General features: G+C 36.6%; 2 protein-coding genes across 2 annotated transcripts; both read left to right on the top strand.

The window, feature by feature from the left end:
- The first annotated feature begins 2,653 nt into the window (after positions 1 to 2,653).
- On the top strand, positions 2,654 to 6,253 carry LOC120162492 (mechanosensitive ion channel protein 6-like). Its single transcript, XM_039172630.1, has 5 exons — positions 2,654 to 4,671; positions 4,756 to 4,879; positions 5,028 to 5,321; positions 5,414 to 5,616; positions 5,792 to 6,253. Exons 1-5 carry the CDS (start codon positions 2,927 to 2,929, stop codon positions 6,078 to 6,080), a joined length of 2,655 nt encoding a protein of 884 aa, XP_039028561.1. The 5' UTR covers positions 2,654 to 2,926; the 3' UTR covers positions 6,081 to 6,253.
- A 14,456-nt stretch (positions 6,254 to 20,709) lies between these two features.
- On the top strand, positions 20,710 to 24,343 carry LOC120162503 (solanesyl diphosphate synthase 1, chloroplastic-like). Its single transcript, XM_039172641.1, has 6 exons — positions 20,710 to 21,281; positions 21,667 to 21,791; positions 22,139 to 22,266; positions 22,353 to 22,456; positions 23,254 to 23,381; positions 23,545 to 24,343. Exons 1-6 carry the CDS (start codon positions 21,059 to 21,061, stop codon positions 24,091 to 24,093), a joined length of 1,257 nt encoding a protein of 418 aa, XP_039028572.1. The 5' UTR covers positions 20,710 to 21,058; the 3' UTR covers positions 24,094 to 24,343.
- The last annotated feature ends 204 nt before the right edge of the window (positions 24,344 to 24,547 follow it).

Raw genomic sequence — 24,547 nt, 5'->3', positions numbered from 1 at the left:
TTGATGCTTTCTCTTTGATTCTCTCTTGATTCTAGTTGATTGATGTTTCTTGTTATTGATCAATGACTTCTAAGCTTGCTTAAATACACCTTGGATCACTTCTGAACGTTGGGGATGATTAGAGAAGATATTATAGCCGTTTTAGTGTGAAAACATTTAATAAAACAGCTTGGAGCGTGGGGGGAATCGGTTCCCCCTTGAAGGGAATCGGTTCCTAAGTGTAAAATTCAAATATTTTGACCGTTGTACAAGGGGGGAATCGGTACCCCCTTGGGGGGGATCGGTTCCCTCCGAGCATACTGGAATTCTCGGAGCAAAACTGTTTAGGGGGAATCGGTTCCTCCTATGGGGGGAATCGGTTCCCTCCGAGCATTCTAGAAATCTCGGGGCCAAAACCATTTAGGGGGGAATCGGTTCCTCCTATGGGGGGGAATCGATTCCCTCTGAGCAATCTGTAATTTTTGGCTTTGAATTGGTTCGAAATACTTTGTAAAATTATTTTGAAATTGTTTTATAATTAAAACTTAATTTTACACTTAAGTAAGGATTAAAAATGATTTTTGAAATATTTGGAGTAATGTTTTGATATTCGAATATACTTAGAAAATCATTTGGAAAATCTTAAAATCCATTTAACTTAATTTGTTATATCGAAATATCAAAAATGTTTTCAACACTATGTCAATAATTAAAAATATATAAAAATATCACGTCAGTAATATGTATTGTCCATTTGTTGACTAATAATTTATATTCAACATTATATATTTTGATTAAAATTTTAAACGTAAGAGATTAAAATAATTTAAAAATAATAAAAGTTACTACATGTACAAATGTTAGAGGAATGATTTTATCAATTAACCACGTAACAAACTTGCTTTAAAAGCACACTGTTTTCAACGCCCACCACCCCGGATTTCCCTCTTAACCTCACAATTCACAATTTTGAGTCCCTCCCCAGCCCTCACCAGCTCCGCCGATGGTTCCATAACCGCCTTTGATTCGGTCTACTGTTACCCTCTCCGTCACTTCTCCCGCAGCAGATCACAGTCACTATTTTCGTTCATCAAATTATATAAAATACAAAAATATTTTTATATTATAATTTGTATTTTATAATTAAATTTAAATTCGGTATCAAATCATCTCGAAATAATCTATAGCTTGACTCGTACGACCGGTTCTGCATGATTGCTTGTAGTATGTTTTTTCTTTGACAGTTCTCTTTCAATCCGCCACATCAGTTTGGAATGTCACAGCCACTAATATGACACCACGTAAGAGATTCGACCAATAATTTTCGTCGTTATATTAACGCCTTCATTGGAGTGTTAACGATATGCTTTAAATTTACGCGGGGGAAGATTCAGGATTGGCTGTTAGACAGTTAGATCGTGACGGCGGGAGTCTTTCATTATTCCTTTTTTTCTAATGGACATTAAGGCTTTTATGTCCTTTTTCATCTGATATATTTGAATTTGTCATTGCACAATTTTATTTCGTATGTTTTGTTTTAAATATATATTGTATTTATATGTACGAATTTTACAATTAAAGAGAAAATAAGGTTTAAAATTTTAACATTTATTTTTATATTATAATTAGATTAATTTAAATTTATGTATATTTAAAATTTGAATGGTATAATATCAATATAATTAAATTACAATAATTATCAAATTAAATCTATAATTTATATATATTCAGACGTGGATGACGATGGGAGTTCGAGGAGACCTTGGCACCCAAGTTTAGAAGAAAATTTTTTAAGTCCTTTAAAAAGTTTTAAATTCTTAAATTTAATTTTGTTTTTATTAACGAAAATATATTAAGAATTTAAATATTTTTAAATTGACCCTATTTTAAAGAAATCATTAAATCTCTTTTTTTTTATTAAGCCTCCACATTTCGAATCCTTTTTAAAAAAAAACTTAATTAAATCTCTCAAAACAATAGTACTGGAACCGTCATTGACATCATTACAATGAATCAATAATGTAATTTGATTTATTAGCTTAATTATTACTGTTTAATTTAGCATTAAAATTTGAATATAAATATATCAAATTCATAATTTATTTATAATACATGAATTAAAAAAAAGAATTAGACACATATATAAAAGGCAAATAATATGATGAGCTGATTGAAAATCAAAGCATATAAAAAAGAAGGTATGATATTGTTGTTAAGGATAAAGTAATGAGGGACCGTCTTCATTCATTGGCCCCATTAGTTGCTTAAATGTCTCATCATTCATTCTCCTTTGGTAAAATACTCGTTTTTGATAATTTACTTATTAACCATCTCCCATTCTTTTAATAATTACATTATTAATTTGTTGTACCAAAAAGTTGGTAGAAGAATCATCAGTATTTATGACAAGAAAATGATGTCAAAAATCCAAAAAGGAAAAATGTGCACTATGAATCATTGCAGCAGTAGCTAATAAGTCCAGAATCTAGATAGTTCTTGTGAACAGAAACAAAACAAGGTATGGGAATATAATAATTATAGAAGAAGATTAGGGGTAAATTAATTGAATATTTTAAACTTTAAACACTGCTAACATGCAACTGAAGCTTTTTGGTTGTCCACTTGGTCTCGTATCTTCTTTCTCTTTCAAGTGTCCATCTCTCCTTTAGTCTTTCAGACTCTGTTCAGAGTTTTAGAAATTTCCAACCTTTGCCACTCATTCACATACTCGTTACACGCGTCAACAGGAGATAGTTTGATTTTCTCACACTTTCTTAGGAACCAAACACTGCGTTATTCTCATCTTTCCACCACCCCAAGGAAAAAGTTTGCATCTTTTTTACTCTAACCATCTTCATCATTCAAATTCCTCCCAACCCTTCTTTTCTTGGTTCACATTATACGACTCTTTGTCTGGGCAATATCGGGTTTAAGATTGAGCAAAACCATGGCCGTTGATTCGGCTGACAGGAAAGAAATCATTTTGAAGATTGATGATAAAGGCAACGACGACGGTAATCTTTCTACTCCTGCCGCTGGAGCAATCTCTAGTGGTGGAGGGAAGATTTGGGCTGAATCAAAATATGATTTTTGGAAGGACAGTGAGAAAATCAACAGTAATGGGAAAAAAGAGAACGGCAACTTAAATGGTACCGGCAGCAGTACTGGAGGTGTTGAGAATAGGGAAAGTGAAGAGTTCGAATTCATGCACAGCAAACAATCCGCCATGGAAGATCCACCATCAAAGCTGATCGGCCAGTTTTTGCATAAACAAAAAGCTTCAGGAGATATTTCATTGGACATGGATTTGGAAATGGATGAACTTCAGCAAGAGCAACCCCGTGATGGCATTTCACTGCCTACGGTTGCCGAAACACCTTCACCTTCAGCAGCTTCTCTTCATCACAGAGTGCCCTTTGAAAACAGCCCTCTAAGAAGAAGACAAAGTAAAGGGAAAGAAGACAGTAGGGACTCTAAGGAGAGTGATGGGGTTGTGAAGTGCAGTTCCAATTCTTCTGTTCAAAGGAAGTCTAGTTTGTTAGCAACCAAGACAAAATCCAGGTTGATGGACCCTCCTACACCGGAAAGAGGGACGCCGAAGTCGGCGAAAACCGGAACCGGGAAGTCTGGACAGGCAAAATCTGGGTTTCTAGGGAAAAACACGGAGGAAGAAGATGATGATTCATTGCTGGAAGAGGACTTGCTTGAGGAGTACAAGAAAGACAGGTTAAGTGTTTTGATATTGCTTGAGTGGCTAAGTTTGATATTGATAATTGCTGCTTTAGTTTGTAGTCTCACAATTCCATTTTTAAGAAAGAAACGTTTGTGGGATCTTATGTTGTGGAAATGGGAAGTATTGGTTTTGGTTCTAATATGTGGTAGATTGGTTTCAGGGTGGATTATAAGGATAATTGTGTTTTTTATAGAGAGAAATTTCCTTTTGAGGAAAAGGGTATTGTATTTTGTTTATGGAGTGAGGAAAGCTGTTCAGAATTGTTTGTGGTTGGGGTTGGTTTTGATTGCTTGGCATTACTTATTTGATAAGAAGGTTCAAAGGGAGACTAAGAGTAAAGTTCTTAGGTTTGTGACTAAAATTTTGATCTGCCTTGTGGTGGGTGTGATGTTGTGGCTAGTGAAGACCCTTCTGGTGAAGGTACTGGCATCTTCTTTCCATGTGAGTACTTATTTTGATCGAATCCAGGATTCGTTGTTCAATCAATACGTGATCCAGACTCTTTCCGGTCCTCCATTGGTTGAGATTCAAAAGGCCGAAGAGGAGGAACAGAGACTTGCAAATGAAGTCGCCAACCTACAGAAAGCCGGTGCTACAATTCCTCCTGGCCTCAAGACGTCGACCCTTTCATCCCCGAGGCTTATAGGGAGCGGACTGGTTCAGAAAAGCCCTAGAGGGAAAAGCCCTATGATTTCAGGTTTGCTTTCTGCTGACAAGGGAGAAAAGGATGATAAGGGGATAACAGTTGATCACTTGCACAGATTGAATCCTACTAATGTCTCTGCTTGGAATATGAAAAGGTTGATGAATATTATCCGCCATGGAGCTCTTTCCACTTTAGATGAGCAGATACAAGGTTCAGCTCAAGAAGATGAGTCTGCAACACAGATTAGAAGTGAATACGAGGCGAAAGTTGCAGCAAGGAAAATCTTCCAGAATGTTTCCAAGCCAGGATCCAAGTATGTCCATCACTGCTATAGTTATGCAATATATTATGTCTGTATTATCTGTGCCTTTAAAGTCAACATTAACATTGTTCTCAGATTCATCTTCTTGGAGGACATTGAACGATTTCTCCCGGATGATGAGGCTTTGAAAACTATGAGTCTCTTCGAAGGAGCACCGGAAAACCGGAGAATCAGCAAGAAGGCCCTCAAGAATTGGGTGGTAAGAATCGGCAAACCATGCATTGCATTCGTTAGAGTGTGTATATATATTTGTATTATACATACTGGCTAAAGCAAGGCTTTCTATAATAGAAGTTGCATGTACAAGTTCAAGGCTTTCTATAATGCTTTGTACTTCAATATCTTAGGTCAATGCCTTTAGAGAACGAAGGGCAATTGCCTTGACATTGAATGATACCAAAACAGCTGTGAACAGGCTTCATCGGATGGTGGACGTTTTGGTTGGCATCATCATAGCGGTTATATGGTTTCTCATACTCGAAATCGCCTCCAGCAAAGTTCTTGTTTTCATTAGCTCTCAACTGCTTCTAGTTGCATTCGTATTTGGAAACACCTGCAAGACGGTATTTGAAGCTATTATATTCTTATTTGTTATGCACCCATTCGATGTGGGTGACAGGTGCGAAATCGATGGTATTCAGGTACTTATATAAGCAAATATGATTTTGCTTTTTCTTTTTATCTATATGGTACTATAGATCCTGTTTCTCAACGACATTCCAATGAATTTCAGGTGGTAGTGGAGGAAATGAACATCTTGACTACCGTTTTCCTACGATACGACAACCAGAAGATCATAATCCCGAACAGTGTCCTGGCTACTAAGGCCATCCATAACTACTATCGTAGTCCCGATATGGGTGATGCAGTCGAGTTCTGCATCCATGTGAAAACTCCTGCAGAAAAGATTGGTCTAATGAAGAAGAGGATATTGAGGTGAGTTAGAAAGATACAATTGTTCTTCCCTGCATGCTATCATTTACAGACGTTTTGGTCGTCTCTGTATGACAGTTTATCGATGATGATTTTGTATATCTTGGTATGCTTGCCGCATGCATCAATCATATTACACTTTAACGTGTCTGATCGAATTGATCGTTTCATACTGCAGTTATATTGAGCACAAGAGTGATCATTGGTACCCAGATCCGATGATCGTATTCAGGGAACTTGAAGAGTTGAACAGAGTAAGGATAGCTGTGTGGCTCACACACAGAATGAATCATCAAGACATGGGAGAGAGGTTTGCAAGAAGGGCTCTGTTGGTGGAAGAGATGGTTAAGATTTTCAACGACTTGGATATCAAATACCGCTTATATCCAATGGACATTAACGTCTGTAGCATGCCTCCGATGGCATCTGATCGGCTTCCTCCTAATTGGACCGGACCGGCCAGCTGAACACAATAACAAACAAGCTATAAAAACAAATTTTTAATGCAAAGGATGCAAGTATATTTCACTGCCTTGTGAAATTATTTCCTTGATAATGATTTCTTCTAGTGCTTTGTTGTAAGCTACAAAACAAATTGTTCGTGTAACGTTCGTTTATTAAGTTAAATAAACAAGTATAAACAATTTTTGTTATATTTATTTAATAAATTAACGAACACGAACAGAGGAGCATGCGGTTTGTTTATGTTCATAAAGGATCTCATTTATTTGCTTGTTTATAAACTCGTTTATCTACTAGTTTATAATCTCGTTTATCTACTCATTAATAAGCTTATTTATTCGGTTCTCATTTTGCTTTTATTTTTTATATTTTAAATATTGGTGAAGATGGAGAATAAATTGAACACATAATAAATTTTGAAGTTCAAACTGTGAAGTCTAAAGAACTTGGAGACTAGTAACGTGATCTCATCTTTTTTCTTTGACTTGCAAATAGAATGGTAAAAAAGTGTTAGTTATCGAGAGACTCTAACTATATAAGTGAACATATTCGTGAATACTAAACGAACATGTTAAGCGAACGTTAACGAACATATTAACGAATGCTAAATGAATTGGATAAAGAACACCTTCAAAAATTAAACGAACATAAATATAAAAGAATTAAATGAACACGAACCAAATATTAACACAATAACGTTAATCTTAGTCTAATCATCAAGGACTCTCGTCCAGAAACCATTTTGATCATGTTTTTCCTCTCTTTGAATCAGGAACCATGAAAAGTTTACATCGTATACAAATTTGGTGGTTACACAAGATCTGACTTCTAATCATTAAAAGGTTGAAAACTTGAGGAAAGTAATTCATATCAGTTTTTCATATTTACCCTAAAATATCGACTTAAACAAGGACATGTCATCTTCAAGCTGAGTAGCCCATCGTCCCTTCCAGGCATCCAATTTACTAAGAGGGATTGATCCACATATAGTCCCGCACCATAAACCTCAACACCAATTTACTTACGGGACAGGTCTTGGATGACGTCAACGTTGGAGAAACAATCCAGGTGACTTACCACGCAAGTAAAGGGTTTCTTTGAAGAAGAGTCTTTCTTCTTATGTGACAAAAATAGGTATTATTTTGGGAATTAAAGATTTTTTAGTGCTATTTTAATAAAAAAATATTATTTTAATAATTTAATCTATTTTATGTATCAAATATTTTTTTTATTAAACAAATACTAAATATAGTAAAAGAAATTGTTGAAACTTGCTTACTGCTTTACTGGACCGTTATGTGATGGGTTAAATGTGTCTTTGTGATTGACAAGCCTGGCAGCAGCACTGATTTAAGCAACTGTTTGATTTCGTTGGGAAAATAAATTTGTACCTTTAGGGTAAAGTACACAAATAGTCCTCTGTGTATTGATTTGTTGAGTTTTTGGACTATTAAAAATTATAAAATGATTCATCAACTATGAGACATTACTTTGTTTAGTCCATAGACTATTAAAAGTTATAAAATTATTATTTGACTATTCATATGTTCTAAATTCATCATTTTTTTGTTAAAAATTGATGATCATCTAAGTTAGACGTTAACATATTGATCTAAATATGATAAAATTCGATCCAAAACCGTTTAAGTTGTATAGTTGTTTGAGATTCTTTGATTATATTTTTACCATATCACATCTAACATGTTAACGTCCAGCTCAGACTGCCATCAATTTTTAAACAGAAAAAACAAGTTTAAAACATATGAATAATTAGGTGACCAGTTCATAACTTTTAATAATCGGAAGACTCAACAATACAATGTCTTATAATAGAGATACCATTTACTTTGCCCTTTAAATTATGGAACCAAATCCATGGATTTGTTTCGATTGAAATTCTAAGGGTTGGGGTATTGTTGGCTAGTTTGTTTGCTTGTAGCTTGTAGTAAGAGAGTAAAAAAAATTCGTACTCGACGAATTTTAAATCAATTTGATTTGATAAAATCATTTTTATGAAATTTAATTTTAAATTAGGTTGAGTTAATTTTTAAGATAAATTATATAGTATGATAATTTTAACTAATAGTATATGATATACTAATTTTTGTTTTAATTAATAATATATGAAATATTATTCTTTATGAATAATTTATTTATTATTAAAATAAAATAATTTACTTTTGTTTAATTTAAAATTTTATATCAATTAATATTTTAACAAATCAATAATTATACGACTATTTCGATTAGATTCAAGTTACCTATAGAAATATCCCCTAATTGAAGTTGTATACAAATTTATTAGGTCATAAGAAATTTAGGGTTGTAAACGAGTCGAGTTGGGTTTTGAGTAGTGTTGAGTTTGGCTAGACTCAAAAATTCATGAGCTTAAAATTATCAAGTTCGATTCAAATTTGAAATAAAAATTGAAGCTCAATTCAACTCGAAAGCTCACGAGCTTAAAATTTTCAAGTTTGACTCGAGCTTGAAAAGAATATAAACTCGAAATATTCTTATATTTAGCTCGATTGAGGTTTAAACTCAACCTCGAGCTTAAACCTTAAGTACATGAAACCTTATATTTTAAAAAAGAACAATATATAAATGTTAATATTAATGATATTTTAATTAAAAATATATAATAAATTAATATATTATTTTTTTGAGTTGTTCTCGAGCTTTTCAAGTTAGGTATCAAGTAACTCGCTAAATTTTATTAAGAATTCAAGTCAAGTTCGAGCTCGAGTCTATTCGATTTGAGAGTTGGCCGCATTTTAATCGAATTAATCTCGAGTAGCTCGTGATTTGTCTCGTCTCATTTACTACTCTAATAAACATAACAACGAATTAAATTAAATTATTAAAATAATACCTTTTAAATTTTTTATCAAATAACACCTTAAAAACTTTTATTCTTAAAATACGATTAATTTCTATCACATAAGATGAAGGCTCTTCCTTGCTTCCTCAAGGAAGAACATTTATTTAAGCCACAAGTAGGGATTTAAATCGGTCATATTGTTTTTACCGCTGTTGTAGATATATCGGATGTTACTGTGGGCATTGCGGATATCGGGTCATGAATATTTTTTTAAAAGAGTTGATTTTTTAAAAATAAAAAGCTATTTTTAAAAAAAATTAAAATAATGAAATAATATCGAAATAACGGTATGCTATTGCCGCAATTTGCCATGATTCATTAAATTACAGCCGCGATATGTCGCTATTGGTGTGATCTCGCTTCACACCGTTATTTTTCGTAATAGTGATTTTGGACACCGCTGCAACAGTGATATATCGATCTCGATACCTCTAATCGGCCGTTATTTGAATCGGCCACAAGTATTGGATGACGTCAACATTGGAAAAACAAATCTAGATGGTCAATCACGTAACCAAAGGTATTTCTTTGGAGAATGATCTTTCAAAAGGCGTTGTGAAATGAACATGTATTCTTCTTATGTGACAAAAATGAGTGTTATTTTTTTTTAATGTTGAAGTGAGGCCAACGCCAGTAAAACCATCATCCCCTTATACGTAAGTGGGGAGGGCCATTTAAGTCTCTAAGTAAAACATGAACCAAGAGAGCATGTGGAGAATCAAACACCGCGTAGGAGCCATCATGATCGATCTTATATTTGGCCATGAATTCTGCTGCAAAATTTGCCTCTCGACGGATGAGCTGGAAATGAACGCTCCAAGCATTATTACAGAGGTTGGCAATCAAGTTATGAGAGCTTGCAACAGAGGGAGGAGATAACAATTTGAAAACATCTTCACTATCCATATGGAAAACAACTCTTTCAAAACCGTTTGCCCAAGATAATTTTAATCCTTCAAAGACCCCCAGAGTTCCGCTTGAATGACAGAAGAGTAGCCCAGCTGTTTATTGCAAGCCAATAAAAAAATCCCTTCATGGTTTCGTTGATCCTAAATTTGACGAAAGAGAAACAGCTGCATCCGTGTTAATACAAATCTCTCCATTGTCCGGGGGTGACCATTGAACTATTTCCTCAGCTGGGGAGGAACCAAGGGTGGAAGAGTCGGTTACGGTTGCATAGAATTTTGCCCAGGTGAGGCTAGTGTGAACTAAGGACGGAAGATCAATGTAAATATCCTGAAAAAGCTTGATATTACGCCTTTTCCAAGTTTGCCAAACAATAGATGAGAAGATGGTGTGCCAAGGGTAATCATAAGATGCAATGAATCTCGAACAGCTTAAGTTGGCAAAGACCCAATCTGCTAAGGCAAGGTAAAAAAAAAGTCCTCACAAGGGAGAAACTGAGTGAAAGAAGACCAAAGGCTACGAACCAGCATGCAATTACGGAGAATGTGCAAGGTGGTTTCGGCCAGGGCTTTGCAGCTGGTGCAAATTGGATTCTGACTCAAACCAAGGCGACATCTATTGTGGTTTGAGAGGATTTTATCTTTCACAACAAGTAGGAAGCCTCAAACTCTTTCAGGCTCCGAAAGTTTCCAGATGAGCTTCCAGCTATGGTTGTTTTCATTCCAAATAGGGGAGCAAAGGAGATTATAAGCACCTTTTGTGGAGAATTTTCGCTTTGAGCCATCCTTCCAATAATAGCAGTCTGGTCCGAGAGAATGATTGGGAGGCTGATTATTGCAAAAATAAGGGACAACAATCGGAGAGAGAGCATGGTGTAGAGCCGACCAATTCCATGAACCATTACTAGAAACAAAATTGCATACCAGAAGATCTTCATCAGTGTTGATTCGAGAATTAGCATAACCGTTGAGAGGGCCAATTTCAGGAATCCAATTGTCCTGCCAAAAATTACTAGACTTGTCGTTCCCTACAGACCAAGCTAAGTTGGCATGAAAAGTAGGCCAGATTCTAGTAAGGGTACGCCAAAAAGGAGAGCTATTGGCGTGAGCAATAGAAGACAGACAATGAGACTGCATTCTATACTTCTCGCGAAGTAGCCGAACCCAGTGCATCTGGAGATTGAACAAGAGCATTACATATTTTCATAAGAAAAGCAGTATTAGTACCTGCTATATTACGAATACCCAGACCACCATTCTAAAGAGGTTGGCAGAGAGAAGACCATTTGACCAAGACGATACGATTTGCATCGGAGCTTCCTCCCCAAATAAAACTACAAACTAGTTTCTCAATTCTGTCGCAAATACTGGGAGGTAATTTACATGATTGCATAAAATATGATGGGATATTCAGAAGTTGGCTAAAGTGATCCGACCAGTGAAGGACAAGGTCCTAGCCGACCACCCATCAAGTTTCCTCTGGATCTTATCAATCAAAGAATTATAAAGAATCTTCGGAGAACCAATGTGTCGAGTTGGGACCCCAAGATTATTTCAAAGCGCACTTCATCACAAGTATTAGGAGAGAAAAAAATCTTTGTTTTGTGCTTGTTCATAGTATGACCCGAATAATGGCCAAAGGTCGAAAGAATAGAATCAATATTCACAGCATTAACCATGTCAGCCTTAGCGTAAAGCATCATGTCATCAGCAAAAAATAAACGCGAGATAGGGAGGCCATGTCTAGCAAGCTTGAAAGTTGTCCATTGTCCAGAAGAAATAGAAAACGAATTGGATACCTCTACGAGGTTTAAATTCCCGACTTAGCTTGTCATTCCATTGGATTTGCATGGAAGTAGTGTTGAAAATGCATGCACCACCGAAAGTGCCAAGCAAGTTGGCAATTATTTTCAAGAATTAATGCATCGAAAGGTGCATGGAAATTTTTTATTAAATGGGATAATTCAATTTAGTCATTGTACTTTAGGGTATTTATAAATTAGTCCTTATGTTTCAACTATAAATACCCTAGTTCATTTAGCTTCAAAATCATCCCAAAACATTCTAGCTTTCTTCCAATACTAGAGAGAATTTAGAGAGTTTCTTGAGAGTTGTTTTCTCCTTTTTATCAAGAGAGAATTATCATTGTTTTCTCCTTGGTAGATCAAGAGAGGTTGTAATTCTTATTTTCTCATAGTGAAATTCTTCTACCGTTGCCCGTGGTTTTTACCCTATATTATTTAGGGGTTTCCCAAGTAAAATTTGTGTCTTCTTTATCTTCATTTTTATTTTCTCAAATTATCAGTTGCTATTTTGCTCTATCCGATAGCCGTCTTCCGCAACAATTGGTATCCGAGCCAGATTTGAGTATGTAATATCTGCTTATTGTCTTTGTGGTTGCCACCAAAAGGTAGATCATCCAACATAAGAAAATAAGAAGGTATTACCCATTCTTTGAGGTTCTAGAGAACTATTCACGATAGTGAAATAGTGGGAGCTATCAATAATAGAAGTTATGGCAACAAAATTTGACATTGAAAAGTTCAATGGGAGAAATTTCTCATTGTGGAAATTGAAGATGAAGACCATCCTGAGGAAAGACAGGTGTCTAGCGGCTATCAATGAAAGGCCGGTGGATTTCGCAGATAATAGCAAATGGAACGAGATGGACGGGAATGTTATGGCAAACTTTCATCTAGCATTAGCAGATGAAGTATTGTCAAGCATCGAGGAGAAGAAAACAACTAAGGAGATATGAGATCATCTCACCAAATTGTACGAGGCCACATCATTGCACAATAAAATTTTCCTTAAGAGGAAATTGTACACTCTCCGTATGTCAGAATCTACTTTAGTGACGGAGCACTTAAATACACTGAACACCTTATTTTCTCAGCTTACATCCTTAAGCTGTAAAATAGGAGAACAAGAACGTGCTGAACTTCTACTTCAAAGTCTATCGGATTCGTATGATCAACTCATCATCAACTTGACAAATAGTAATGTCACCAGTCTAGTCTTCGATGACGTTGCAGCTGCTATTCTACAAGAAGAAAATCGACGCAAGAACAAGGAAGACAGACAAGTAAATCTGCAACAAGCAGAAGCGTTGACAACGACGAGAGGGAGATCAACAGAACATGGCCAAAGCAGCAGTCACAAACATGGTAGATCGAAGTCCAGAAGCAAAAAGAATTTAAAGTGCTACCACTGTGGAAAGAAGGGTCACTTGAAGAAGGATTGTTGGAGTCTCAATAAAAACTCCAATCCACAAGGCAATACCGCAAACACTTCAGATGATGGAGATGCTCTATGCTATAAAGCGTCAACCACCGTGGAAGGAAGAAAACGATTTGCAGATAAATGGCTCATTGATTCGGGAGCAACATATCACATGACCTCAAGAAGAGAATGGTTCCATCATTATGAACCTGTCTCAGGAGGATCTGTGTATAGTTGTAATGATCATGCCTTAGAGATCGTTGGCGTTGGAACCATCAAATTGAAGATGTATGATGGAACAATTAAAGTTGTTTGAGATGTGCAGCACGTGAAAGGCCTGAAGAAAAATTTATTATCCTACGGATTGTTGGATAATAATGCAAGCAAGATTGAAACACGGAAAGGAATCATGAAGGTGTTTTGTGGAGCGCTTGTGGTGCTGAAAGGCGAAAAGATAGCATCAAACTTATACATGCTGAAGGGAGAGACTTTGCTAGAAGCAGAAGCCTCTGTTGCCTCATGTAGTTCAGATTCTACAATGCTATGGCATCAGAAACTTGGACACATGTCAGAACAAGGAATGAAAGTCCTTGTGGAGCAAAAGCTACTTCCCGGCTTAACAAAGGTATCACTTCCTTTGTGTGAGCATTGTATAACAAGTAAGCAGCACCAGTTGAAATTCAACACGTCAAATTCTAGAGGAAAAAGTGTTATAGAATTGGTTCACTCTGATGTATGGCAAGCACCAGTTACATCCCTAGGCGGAGCAAAATATTTTGTCTCAATTATTGATGACTACTCCAGGAGATGTTGGGTGTACCCTATTAAAAAGAAGTCGGACGTGTTTTCAACTTTCAAAAACTTCAAAGTGCAGGTGGAACTTGATTCTGGAAATAAGATCAAGTCTTTCAGAACAGATAATGGAGGAGAATACACAAGTGAAGAATTTGATGACTTTTGCATGAAGGAATGCATCAAAAGGCAGTTCACAGTGGCGAACACTCCTCAACAAAATGGAGTGGCAGAGCGGATGAACAAAACCTTATTAGAAAGAACACGAGCAATGTTGAGGGATGCATGCCTAGAAAAATCATTCTGGGCAGAAGCAGTCAATACCGTCTGTTATTTGGTGAATCGAGCTCCATCAACTGCAATAGAGCTAAGGACACCAATGGAGATGTGGACTGGTAAACCATCTGATTATTCAAACCTCCATGTATTTGGAAGTATTGTGTACGCGATGTACAACTCCCAAGAAATTTCAAAGTTGGATCCAAAATCCAGGAAATGCAAATTCTTGGGGTATGCTGATGGTGTAAAGGGGTATCGCTTGTGGGATCCCACTGCCAGTAAAGTGATCATCAACAGAGATGTTATCTTTGTAGAGGATAAACTACAAAGAAAAGAAGACGGTGATAGCACTGAAAAGTCAGAGACTACACAGATACATGTGGGAAATGAAGTTGAACAAGGAGATTCTTCTGAAGCAGAACCAGCACATGATGAACAAGAACCAGAGAGTTCTGAAGCTCCAATAACTTGTCAATCAGATCGTGTGAGAAGACGTCCCAATTGGCACTCAGATTATGTTATAGAAGGTAATATTGCATACTACCTTTTAACAGAGGACGGTGAGCCATCAACATATCAGGAGGCAATAAACAACTCAGGTGCTTCACTGTGGATGATGGCGATGTAAGAAGAAATGGAAGCCCTTCATAAAAATAATACATGGGACCTTGTGCCACTACCACAAGGAAGAAAGTAAATTGGTAACAAATGGGTCTTTAAAATCAAACGAAATGGTGATGATCAAGTGGATAGGTATCGTTCAAGACTGGTGGTCAAAGGATATGCTCAGAAAGAAGGTATTGATTTCAATGAAATTTTTTCTCCTGTGGTTCAACTAACAACAGTTCGAGTAGTCTTGGTAATGTGTGCTACATTGAATTTACATCTAGAGCAACTAGATGTTAAAACAGCTTTTCTTCATGGAAATCTTGAAGAAGAGATTTACATGCTTCAACCTGAAGGTTTTGAAGAAAAAGAAAAGAAGAACTTGGTTTGCAAGTTGAACAAATCTCTGTACGGTCTAAATTAGGCGTCGAGGTGTTGGTATAAGAGATTTGATTCCTTCATTATGTGCCTTGGATGCAACAGACTTAATGCATACCATTGTGCTTATTTCAAAAGGTCTGGTGATAACGATTTTGTTATATTGATGTTGTATGTGGATGACATGTTGGTTGCAGGACCCAATAAAGATCATATTGATGAATTTGAAATGAAGCACTTGGGATCAGCAAACAAGATTCTAGGGATGCAAATTCACCGAGACAGAAGTAATAGGAAGATTTGGCTTTCACAAAAGAATTACTTGAAGAAGATATTGTCACGATTCAACATGCAAGATTGTAAGCCAATTTCTACCCCTCTTCCTATTAACTTCAAATTATCCTCCAGTATGAGTCCTAGCAGTGAAGAAGAGAGGATGAAGATGTCTCGAGTACCGTATGCATCAGTAGTGGGAAGTTTAATGTTCGCTATGATATGCACAAGACCAGACATTTCACATACAGTGGGAGTGGTTAGTCGGTACATGACGAATCCAGGCAAAGAGCATTGTAATACAGTAAAGAGGATCTTGAGATACATCAAAGGGACCTCAAATGTTGCATTATGTTACGGAGGATCAAATTTACTTATTAATGGGTATGTTGATTCTGACTATGCAGGGGATTTGGATAAAAGCAAATCTACTACAGGATATGTGTTTAAAATTGCTGGTGGAGCTGTAAGTTGGGTTTCAAAATTGCAGTCAGTTGTGGCTACATCTACAACAGAGGCAGAATATGTAGCAGCTACACAAGCAGTAAAGAAACAATTTGGTTGAAGATGCTATTAGAAGAGCTTGGGCACAATCAAGAGTATTTCTCTATGTTCTGTGAAAGTCAAAGCGCCTTGCATCTAGCAAGGAATCCAACATTTCATTCAAGGACAAAGCACATACGAGTTCAGTACAATTTCATTCGTGAAAAGGTGGAAGAAGGGACAGTAGATATGCAGAAGATCCATACCAAAGACAATATAGCAGATTTCATGACGAAGACGATCAATGCTGATAAATTTACCTGGTGTCGATCCTCTTGTGGCCTGTCAGAGACGTAAGCAACATGAAGGTACAAGGTAGAAAGAATGGTGTGAAGATATGATTGTTCCAATCAAATCTTCAAGTGGGAGATTGTTGAAAATGCATGCACCACCGAAAGTATCAAGCAAGTTGGCAATTATTTTTAAGAATTAATGCACCGAAAGGTGCATGGAAATTTTTTATTAAATGGGATAATTCAATTTAGTCATTGTACTTTAGGGTATTTACAAATTAGTCCTTATGTTTCAACTATAAATACCCTAGCTCATTTAACTTCAAAATCATCCCAAAGCATTCTAGCTTTCTTCCAATACTAGAGAGAATTTAGAGAGTTTCTTGAGAGTTGTTTTCTCCTTTTTATCAAGAGAGAATTATCATTGTTTTCTCCTTGGTAGATCGAGAGAGGTTGTAATTCTTATTTTCTCATAGTGAAATTCTTCTACCGTTGCCCGTGGTTTTTACCCTATATTATTTAGGGGTTTTCCACGTAAATTTTGTGTCTTCTTTATCTTCATTTTTATTTTCTCAAATTATCAGTTGTTATTTTGCTCTATCCGATAGCCGTCTTCCGCAACAAGTAGTGGAGATACAGTGAGAGATTAATATAATAAGATCACCTGGCAGTCCAACATCTACCAAAGTATTTTCAATAAACTTCCACCTCAAGCGATCTAAAGCTTTTTGGAGGTCGATCTTAATCCCCATCCAACATGCAGCCCTTTTTTTTCATGCATGAAGTGAACAATTTCTTGACTAATAATCGTATTCTCGAAGATGCTTCGACCCTTCAAGAAACTGGTTTGATGAGGTCCTATGAGTTTCGGAAGAACATGTAACAAATGAACAACAACCTTTGTGATTAGCTTGTATAGAACAGAAAATAAGCTAATCGGATGAAAGTCTGCAAAAGTTTTCGAGTTATTGGTCTTAGGAATTAAAGCAATGGACGTTCGATTGAATATGGGATCCAAAACTGCTCCATTAAAGACTGAACGAATCATAGTGCAAACCGACGGCACAACAATACGCCAATTCTTCTGATAGAAATAAGCGGGAATACCATCAACTCCCGGGGGCTTGAGAGGAGCCATGAAATAAAGAGCGTTTCGTATCTCATCATCCAAAACATAGGAATTTAAGAAGTTAAAATCAAAATCCGATTAGGTAGGGAACAACCTAGATTTGGGATAATTACCATGAAGAGCCTAATCATCATCAAAGAGTCTTTCAAAGTAAACCGAGGCAGCATCCCTAAGTGCAACAGTGTCATCGCACCATTCCTTGCCATTAATCTTAAGCATGTGAATGGTGTTTCTTCTTTGTTTACACACAGCCTTAGAGTGAAAAAAGTTCGTGTTTCTATCACCAAAATTTATCCAGTCCATATGTGATTTTTGCTTCCAAATCTGCTCCTCCTGGTCAAGAATGGTTTCAATGTCTTGCAGCTATTTGTATTCTAATTTAGCCATGCTTTGTGTTCGCCGTTGATCCAAGCATCGTTGGACCCCACGGAGGCGAGCCTTTAAGAGCCTCTTGTTTTTACCAATTACACCAAAAACATCTCTATTCCAAGATGTTGCAGCCACGGTGAAGTTGGTTAAAGATTTCGGAAGGGAAAGATTAGAGTTCCAGTTGTCTCGAACCATACGATCAAAATTTTTATGAAAATTCCAAGCCGAGAGATAGCGAAAGGGTCTGTTCTTGGAAAGACGAGACAAACCAGAAGTTGAGAGTAGAATAGGCCTATGGTCAGATTTCATACAAAGGAGATGTTGCAAAACAGATTCAAGAAAGCATTGTAACCAGAGATCATTCCCGAAACACCTGTCAAGACGAACTGAACAAAACCCACGGTACCAAGTAAAATTAAAACCTTTGTAGCGGAGATCAAGAAGACCACAATCAAAAGTCATGTTCTGAAAATCAATGTCTGGAGAAATCTTGGAACAACCGTTGCGCTCATCAGAAGTTAGAGTAGCATTAAAATCTCGGAAATGGACACAGCAATATCTTTCAAATGGATGAATTGAAAATGGCATGAAAAAATATCAATATGTACATGATCAATCCAACAAAGCCAAATACCTCTGGAGAATCCAATAGCTTCAAGTCTGTGGGAATTAGAAATTCCAAGGGCAGCGATAACTTATTCAGCATGGCTCCCACTAATCTAAGGTTCAAGAAAAACAAATATATCAGGATGGTGATCATGAATATACTGCTTTGTAACTAGAATTAAATTTTTATGCCCACAACCTTGGGCATTCCATAAAAAGGTCTTCAAATCCATAAAAAATGGAAGAAAATAAAACAGTCAAGAGAAATCAAAGTTATTCAATCATGCCCGTGGGACCATGCACGGGAATCTCTTGAATATCCGAGGAGGGAGTAGCACTGGACAAGTTTGATGTCCGGTTTGGATCATTCTGAACAGAGGCTGGCAAAATACTATCACACCCATCACTCGATTGGTTATGCATTTCTTGAGTAACGAAAGCTGTAGGGTCTTTGGTTGGAGGGATGCATAAATTTGAGACCTTACCATTTGTAGCTGCTGTATTTGTTTGGAGTTCTATAACAGAGTGCTTTGAGGGATTGAGGAGAGAAGGACGACCCTTTGTGGCTTGAGAAGTACTTGTAGAACCCTTGTTTGATTTGCGGGAGATAGATAAATTCAGATTCTTTGGACCAAGATGAGTAGACTGTTGTGTTCGGGATAATAGAACAACCTTCCCTTTGTTCTTTGCTTCATCAGATGGTTGGGGGAGTTTTCTTTTCCTTTAGCTCCTTTTGGGGCATGATATAAAGAAGGAACTGTAGGGGCTATGTTGGGTGACTCAACAGGAATTGCATCCACATCATTTTTTGTCATATTGGCTAAATCATTCACATCCATGTTTTCGTCATAAATAGGATTAAACCTGGACTTCTCAATGGGAATGGGCGTACCTTTAGGTTCTGGATTGATTTGTTGTTTGGTCTGGCGCCTCTATCGTTTTTCAGCAAGCATCCAGGGGATATATGAGTCTCGCGATTTTGAGGGTTACACAACAGTTTGAGCAGCAGCAGTGTCAGCAGGATTATCACTATTTTGATTGACTTTTTGAGGACAACAATCGCTTGCATGACCATATATGTCGCAATTGAAGCAAACAATTAGAAGGGACTCGTATTCCACAAATTGGATATGACCATTAATTAAGACTTTCGAAACCAAAGGTTTAGGCAGATTGATGTTTATCGCCATCCTAGTAAATTTGCCCCGACGTCCATTATCGGTCTGATAATCAATTTTAACAACCGAACCAATGCGGTTTCCAATTACTTCAATCAGATTTCGTTTGTACCAAGTAATAAGAAGCCCTGGGAGACGGATCCAAACCATGATTCTACTCGGATGTGCTTGCGAAGGATTGAAGTCCGTCGACCATGGTTCGACAGTGAAGTAGTGCCCCAAAATTGTTCACGGACCATCTGAAAGCACGTGAATATAATCGATTCTCGAAGAAAATTTGACGAAAAAGTAGTCATGTTCAAGATCAATCAATTTGAAAGGTGTGAAGGCTTCCATATGGACAATATACGATTTTGAAGAATGTTGTAACCGAATCGTCTGCCAAGGACTTTGACAACAAGGTTAAACTCCATGCTTTTTAGGGCAAGGTCATGAACACGATCTGAAAAATCGACGAAAGTTATTCCGTCAGATTCTCCTACCCGGATATCTTCCTCTAGAAGATCGATATCATCATCATCGTCAAGGGGAAGAAGATCTTCTTCGAGGGGGAGGTTTTCCGATTTTCCAATTACCATATCTTTATAGGAGATGATTGGCTTCGTGGGATTATCACTAGAGTCAGGGGCGGAAGAGTTATCGCAGTCCATAGAGGTGATCGGGGGGCCAGGCTGGTGGCTTAGATCATCTTGTGGATTCTCATCGCGTGGGCACTGCTTTTTTGGGAAGAGGGGAGTGGGGATCTTCAGAAGGCGTTGACATATTTTTTACTGGCAGTAGTTCTTTATTATGAAGGTTTTAAATTCAACTACGAGTGTTATTTTAATAATTAAGAATTTTTAATATTATTTTAATAATTAAGCATTTTTAATATTATTTTAATAAATAAATATTAAAAGAATATTGTTCGTCAATTTTATTTATTTTTGCAAAAAAAAATCCTCAAATAGTCGATTTGGATGTGAATATCGAAGAAGAATCAAACACGTGGCCATTTTATATTTGATCACTCAATTGTGTGAGATATAAAAAAGGTAGCACATGGCTCTTGTTTCGACCAGCAACGGCCGATTTTACAATAAGGCCTCTTGATTTTTGACCCAAAGATAAGGCCTTTCTTTAATTTCCATAAATTTCGTTTTCTTTTCTATAAAAAATTCCCTTTTTTACTTGTGTATGAAACAAATCTCTCCCCAACTCTCTTTCTGGTCCAGAAAACATCAAGAGCCTCTTAAACTCACAGCACTTGATAAGCAGCTTAGGACAAAACTGCAAGAAAGTTTTATGTGGGATTTTTTCATCCACCCAAAATTTTTGAACACTTACTAAACTTAGGAGCACCATTGTCCTTTTATTTTCTTGTAAGAGAAATGGAAGCCTTTTCTAATTTCAACACACCTTTCGAGCTCTTTTGAACTAGCTTTTGTTGAATACCCAGTTTTTGTTTCAGCTCGTTTTCTTCATTTTGGTGATTGTTTTATGGGGATTTGACAAGAAAGGTCGAGTCTTTATTTCTGGGTTTTTGTCACAAAGAGTGAAACTTGACATTTTTGCTCTCTTTTTTTTTCTGTTGGGTGCTGGTATTAAGAATGATGTCAATGACATGCCATAATATTGATTTTGGAACAAGGGTGCTTGATTTGGTTGCTGTTGGATCGTCTTCTAATGCTTCAATTGAAAGGCACTCGGTGAAGAGTCACGGGAAAACATTTACTAGTAAATTCTATGGAGCTAGAAGAATGATTTGTAGCAGGCAGGACATTAGTAGAACTCGTGTGTTCTCCACAAATACTTCTGAGGCTCTGCTTGATGGTAATGTTTTGCTATCTGAATACCATTCAAGTTTCAATCTTGCTTTTGGTTGTAAGTTATTCAAATTCATTATTATTATTATTATTATTATTATTATTATTTTGGATTCAAGTTCAATTTTATACTTGGTTGTTTTATGCTTTGGCATAGTATCTTTAATCTGGCTATATCTAAGTAAGTGGTTCTATACTTTTGTTGTTACTATTGGAGTTCATATACATGGAAGCAATTTTGGTTTCTTTAGATTTTGCTTGTTGGTGCCTTGTTAAATACGAAAGAATTAATAGTTCAATTTTCATATTATATTTTGGTTTTTGGACTTGCTGTTATAGATTTGAGTTCACTATTTGGAATTAATTTTGTCTCATTTTGACATCAAATGTAGGAGTTGGTGAACGAACTGCACCAGTGTTGGATTCGAAGAAAGAGGCTAAAATGCCCATTTCACTGGCTAACTTGTTTGAAGTGGTTGCTGATGACCTCCAGACTCTAAATCAAAATCTCCATTCAGTGAGTGCTTATTGAGTTTAAGTCTTATCCATCCAGAGTTCTATTGTCATATATAAAATTTTCCCCATGATTTTGTTTCAACTTCTATAGTTGTTTTTCAAAAAAAAAAAAAACTTCTATAGTTGCTCCTAAGGTTTTGCAAGTTTTGGTTCACCATTTGAGTCCAGATGAATTGAATTATAGTATATATGATGCTTCCTTGTTATTTGAACCTAATGTTTGCTTGATAAATATGTATTGTTCTTTTAATTTGTTTGCTTAGGATCAACTTTTTGATCTGCTTCTGATTGGTTTAGTTTTTTAAAGTTATTGATGTTAGCATGTATCTGATGACGATGGTCTGCTAGATTGTTGGTGCAGAGAACCCTGTTCTAATGTCTGCAGCCGAGCAGATCTTTGGTGCTGGTGGTAAGAGAATGAGACCTGCCCTGGTGTTCTTAGTTTCAAGAGCTACAGCTGAGTTAGCCGGATTGAAGTAATATTTTGGGACTCTCTAACATATTCAAAACATTCTAGTTATAATATTAGGCAAACCTCCATTTTGTATTGCTTCCTTTCCAGGGGCCTTACAACAGAGCATCGACGTTTGGCTGAGATCATTGAGATGATTCATACTGCAAGCTTGATACATGATGATGTATTAGATGAAAGTGATATGCGAAGAGGTTAGCCCGTAAATTAAAATCTTCTCTTAATATGTTCAATGTGTTGTTCTTATTTTCAACTCTCCCAAGTTTAATAGCAACAATCTAAAATCAGAAGAGGTATTAGTTCTTCTATTCAAGTGAACTAAGAAATGAGTGATCAGTGGTTTTGTTCTTATCATGACATTGATCATTCCAGTTGATGGATCATCTTGGTGCACGAGTTACTCTAGGCTAACTCTATATCATACTTGAAGGTGAGCTTCTGCAGCAGAAAAAGGGAAAAGAAAAGTTTTAAGAATGAAATTGCCAGAGTTTTTAAAAAAAATACTATGCTTTTTCTGTGGTTTTTTAGAGTCTTTAATCTTTATTATTTCTTAGCTGTTAAAGAGTCAGGTAAAACTACATGTTCTTCGCAGTTCGTACTAAATGAGGCTATGGTTCGAGTCTTCAATACCCTTGTCTAAGGGCAGAGAAAAAGTTTCTATTTCAGTATATTCAACAATCACATACGACTTGTGGGCATCTATGTTCATTGTATACCTCTGTACAAATTTTGGTAGTTGTGGGGTGGTTGAGAGGCTAGACTCTGGCCAGTTTTCTTGTCTGGGCATGTTAAGGAGAGAAACTACTGCATCTACCATTCCATAGAATGGTTGCGACTGCTCGGTTTTAACTTGCAATGGTAATGATGATAGTAATAATAGAAGAAAATCATGGGGAGCTTGAATTTCTTCCATATCCTTTTCCTCCTAGTCTTTCATCTCTTGGGAGACTGATGATTTGAAAGTTGAAACTGTCTGTTTACTTAATTGTAGGAAAAGAGACTGTTCACCAACAGTATGGCACGAGAGTAGCTATACTGGCTGGGGACTTCATGTTTGCTCAGTCGTCATGGTACCTTGCAAATCTTGAGAACATTGAAGTCATCAAGCTTATCAGCCAGGTACGTATGACCTATGCATAATGTTCCTTCTTTTTCGGATGTAAACCCAAGTAGCACGATATTCGACTCAAAAGTTTCCACCTGTAGGATTGGAAATGTGATCTGGCTATGGAGATAGTTTCAGTTAAATTACTCTGAATCTTATCCTTACATGATACTGCAGGTTATTAAGGATTTTGCAAGTGGAGAGATTAAGCAGGCATCAAGTTTGTTCGACTGTGATGTCGAACTCGAGGAGTATTTGCTAAAGAGTTACTACAAAACAGCTTCACTGATTGCAGCTAGTACCAAAGGAGCCGCTATTTTCAGTGGGGCAGATCGTGGTGTCACTGAGCAAATGTATGAGTTTGGAAAGAATCTTGGCCTATCATTCCAAGTTGTTGATGACATATTGGATTTTACACAATCAGCAGAGCAGCTGGGGAAGCCAGCTGGTAGTGATCTAGCAAAAGGCAACCTCACAGCACCCGTAATTTTCGCGCTTGAAAAAGAGCCAAAACTTAGAGAAATCATCGAATCTGAGTTCTGTGAGACCGGTTCCCTCGACAAAGCAATTGAACTGGTAAAGCAGTGTGGGGGAATCGAAAGGGCACAAGAGCTAGCAAAAGAGAAAGCCGACCTCGCAATCAAGAATCTCCAATGTCTTCCTAAAAGCAATTTTCGGTTCGCTCTTCAAGATATGGTGGTGTTTAATCTTGAAAGGATCGATTAGTTTAGATAATCCAAAACAAACAGCCTCAGACATGACAGAAAACAAGGCATGAAGTTGAAGCCTGTACCCATATAGAACAACTTTTCTTAGGACTCTCACTGGTTGTATATTCATACAAGGCTTTGAGCTTTGACTTGAGCTCCAAGTATCAGTTTCTTCAAATTATACATTTGTCTGAGAAACAGAAAAAATAATTCTGTTGAATCGAATTATTGAACAATGAAGTATTTGAGGTCATCAATATTAAGCTAATAAACTTTCATTTCCAAGTACATGATCATCCAACTCTTTTCTAAAGTGTTTGACATATGAATTTGAAGAAAGGGTGTAAATGAATAGTGTTTGAACAATAAAGTTATAGGGTAAACTACACAGGAGATCACCAAATTATGCTAATTAATCAATCTTGCCACCGAACTATTTTTTGTCTCAATTCGACCACCAAACTTTTTAA

This window comes from Hibiscus syriacus, unplaced genomic scaffold, assembly GCF_006381635.1.
Source record: "Hibiscus syriacus cultivar Baekdansim isolate YM2019G1 unplaced genomic scaffold, ASM638163v2 tig00111402_pilon, whole genome shotgun sequence".
NCBI lineage: Eukaryota > Viridiplantae > Streptophyta > Magnoliopsida > Malvales > Malvaceae > Hibiscus > Hibiscus syriacus.
This window is presented reverse-complemented; position numbering and strand designations above follow the sequence as displayed.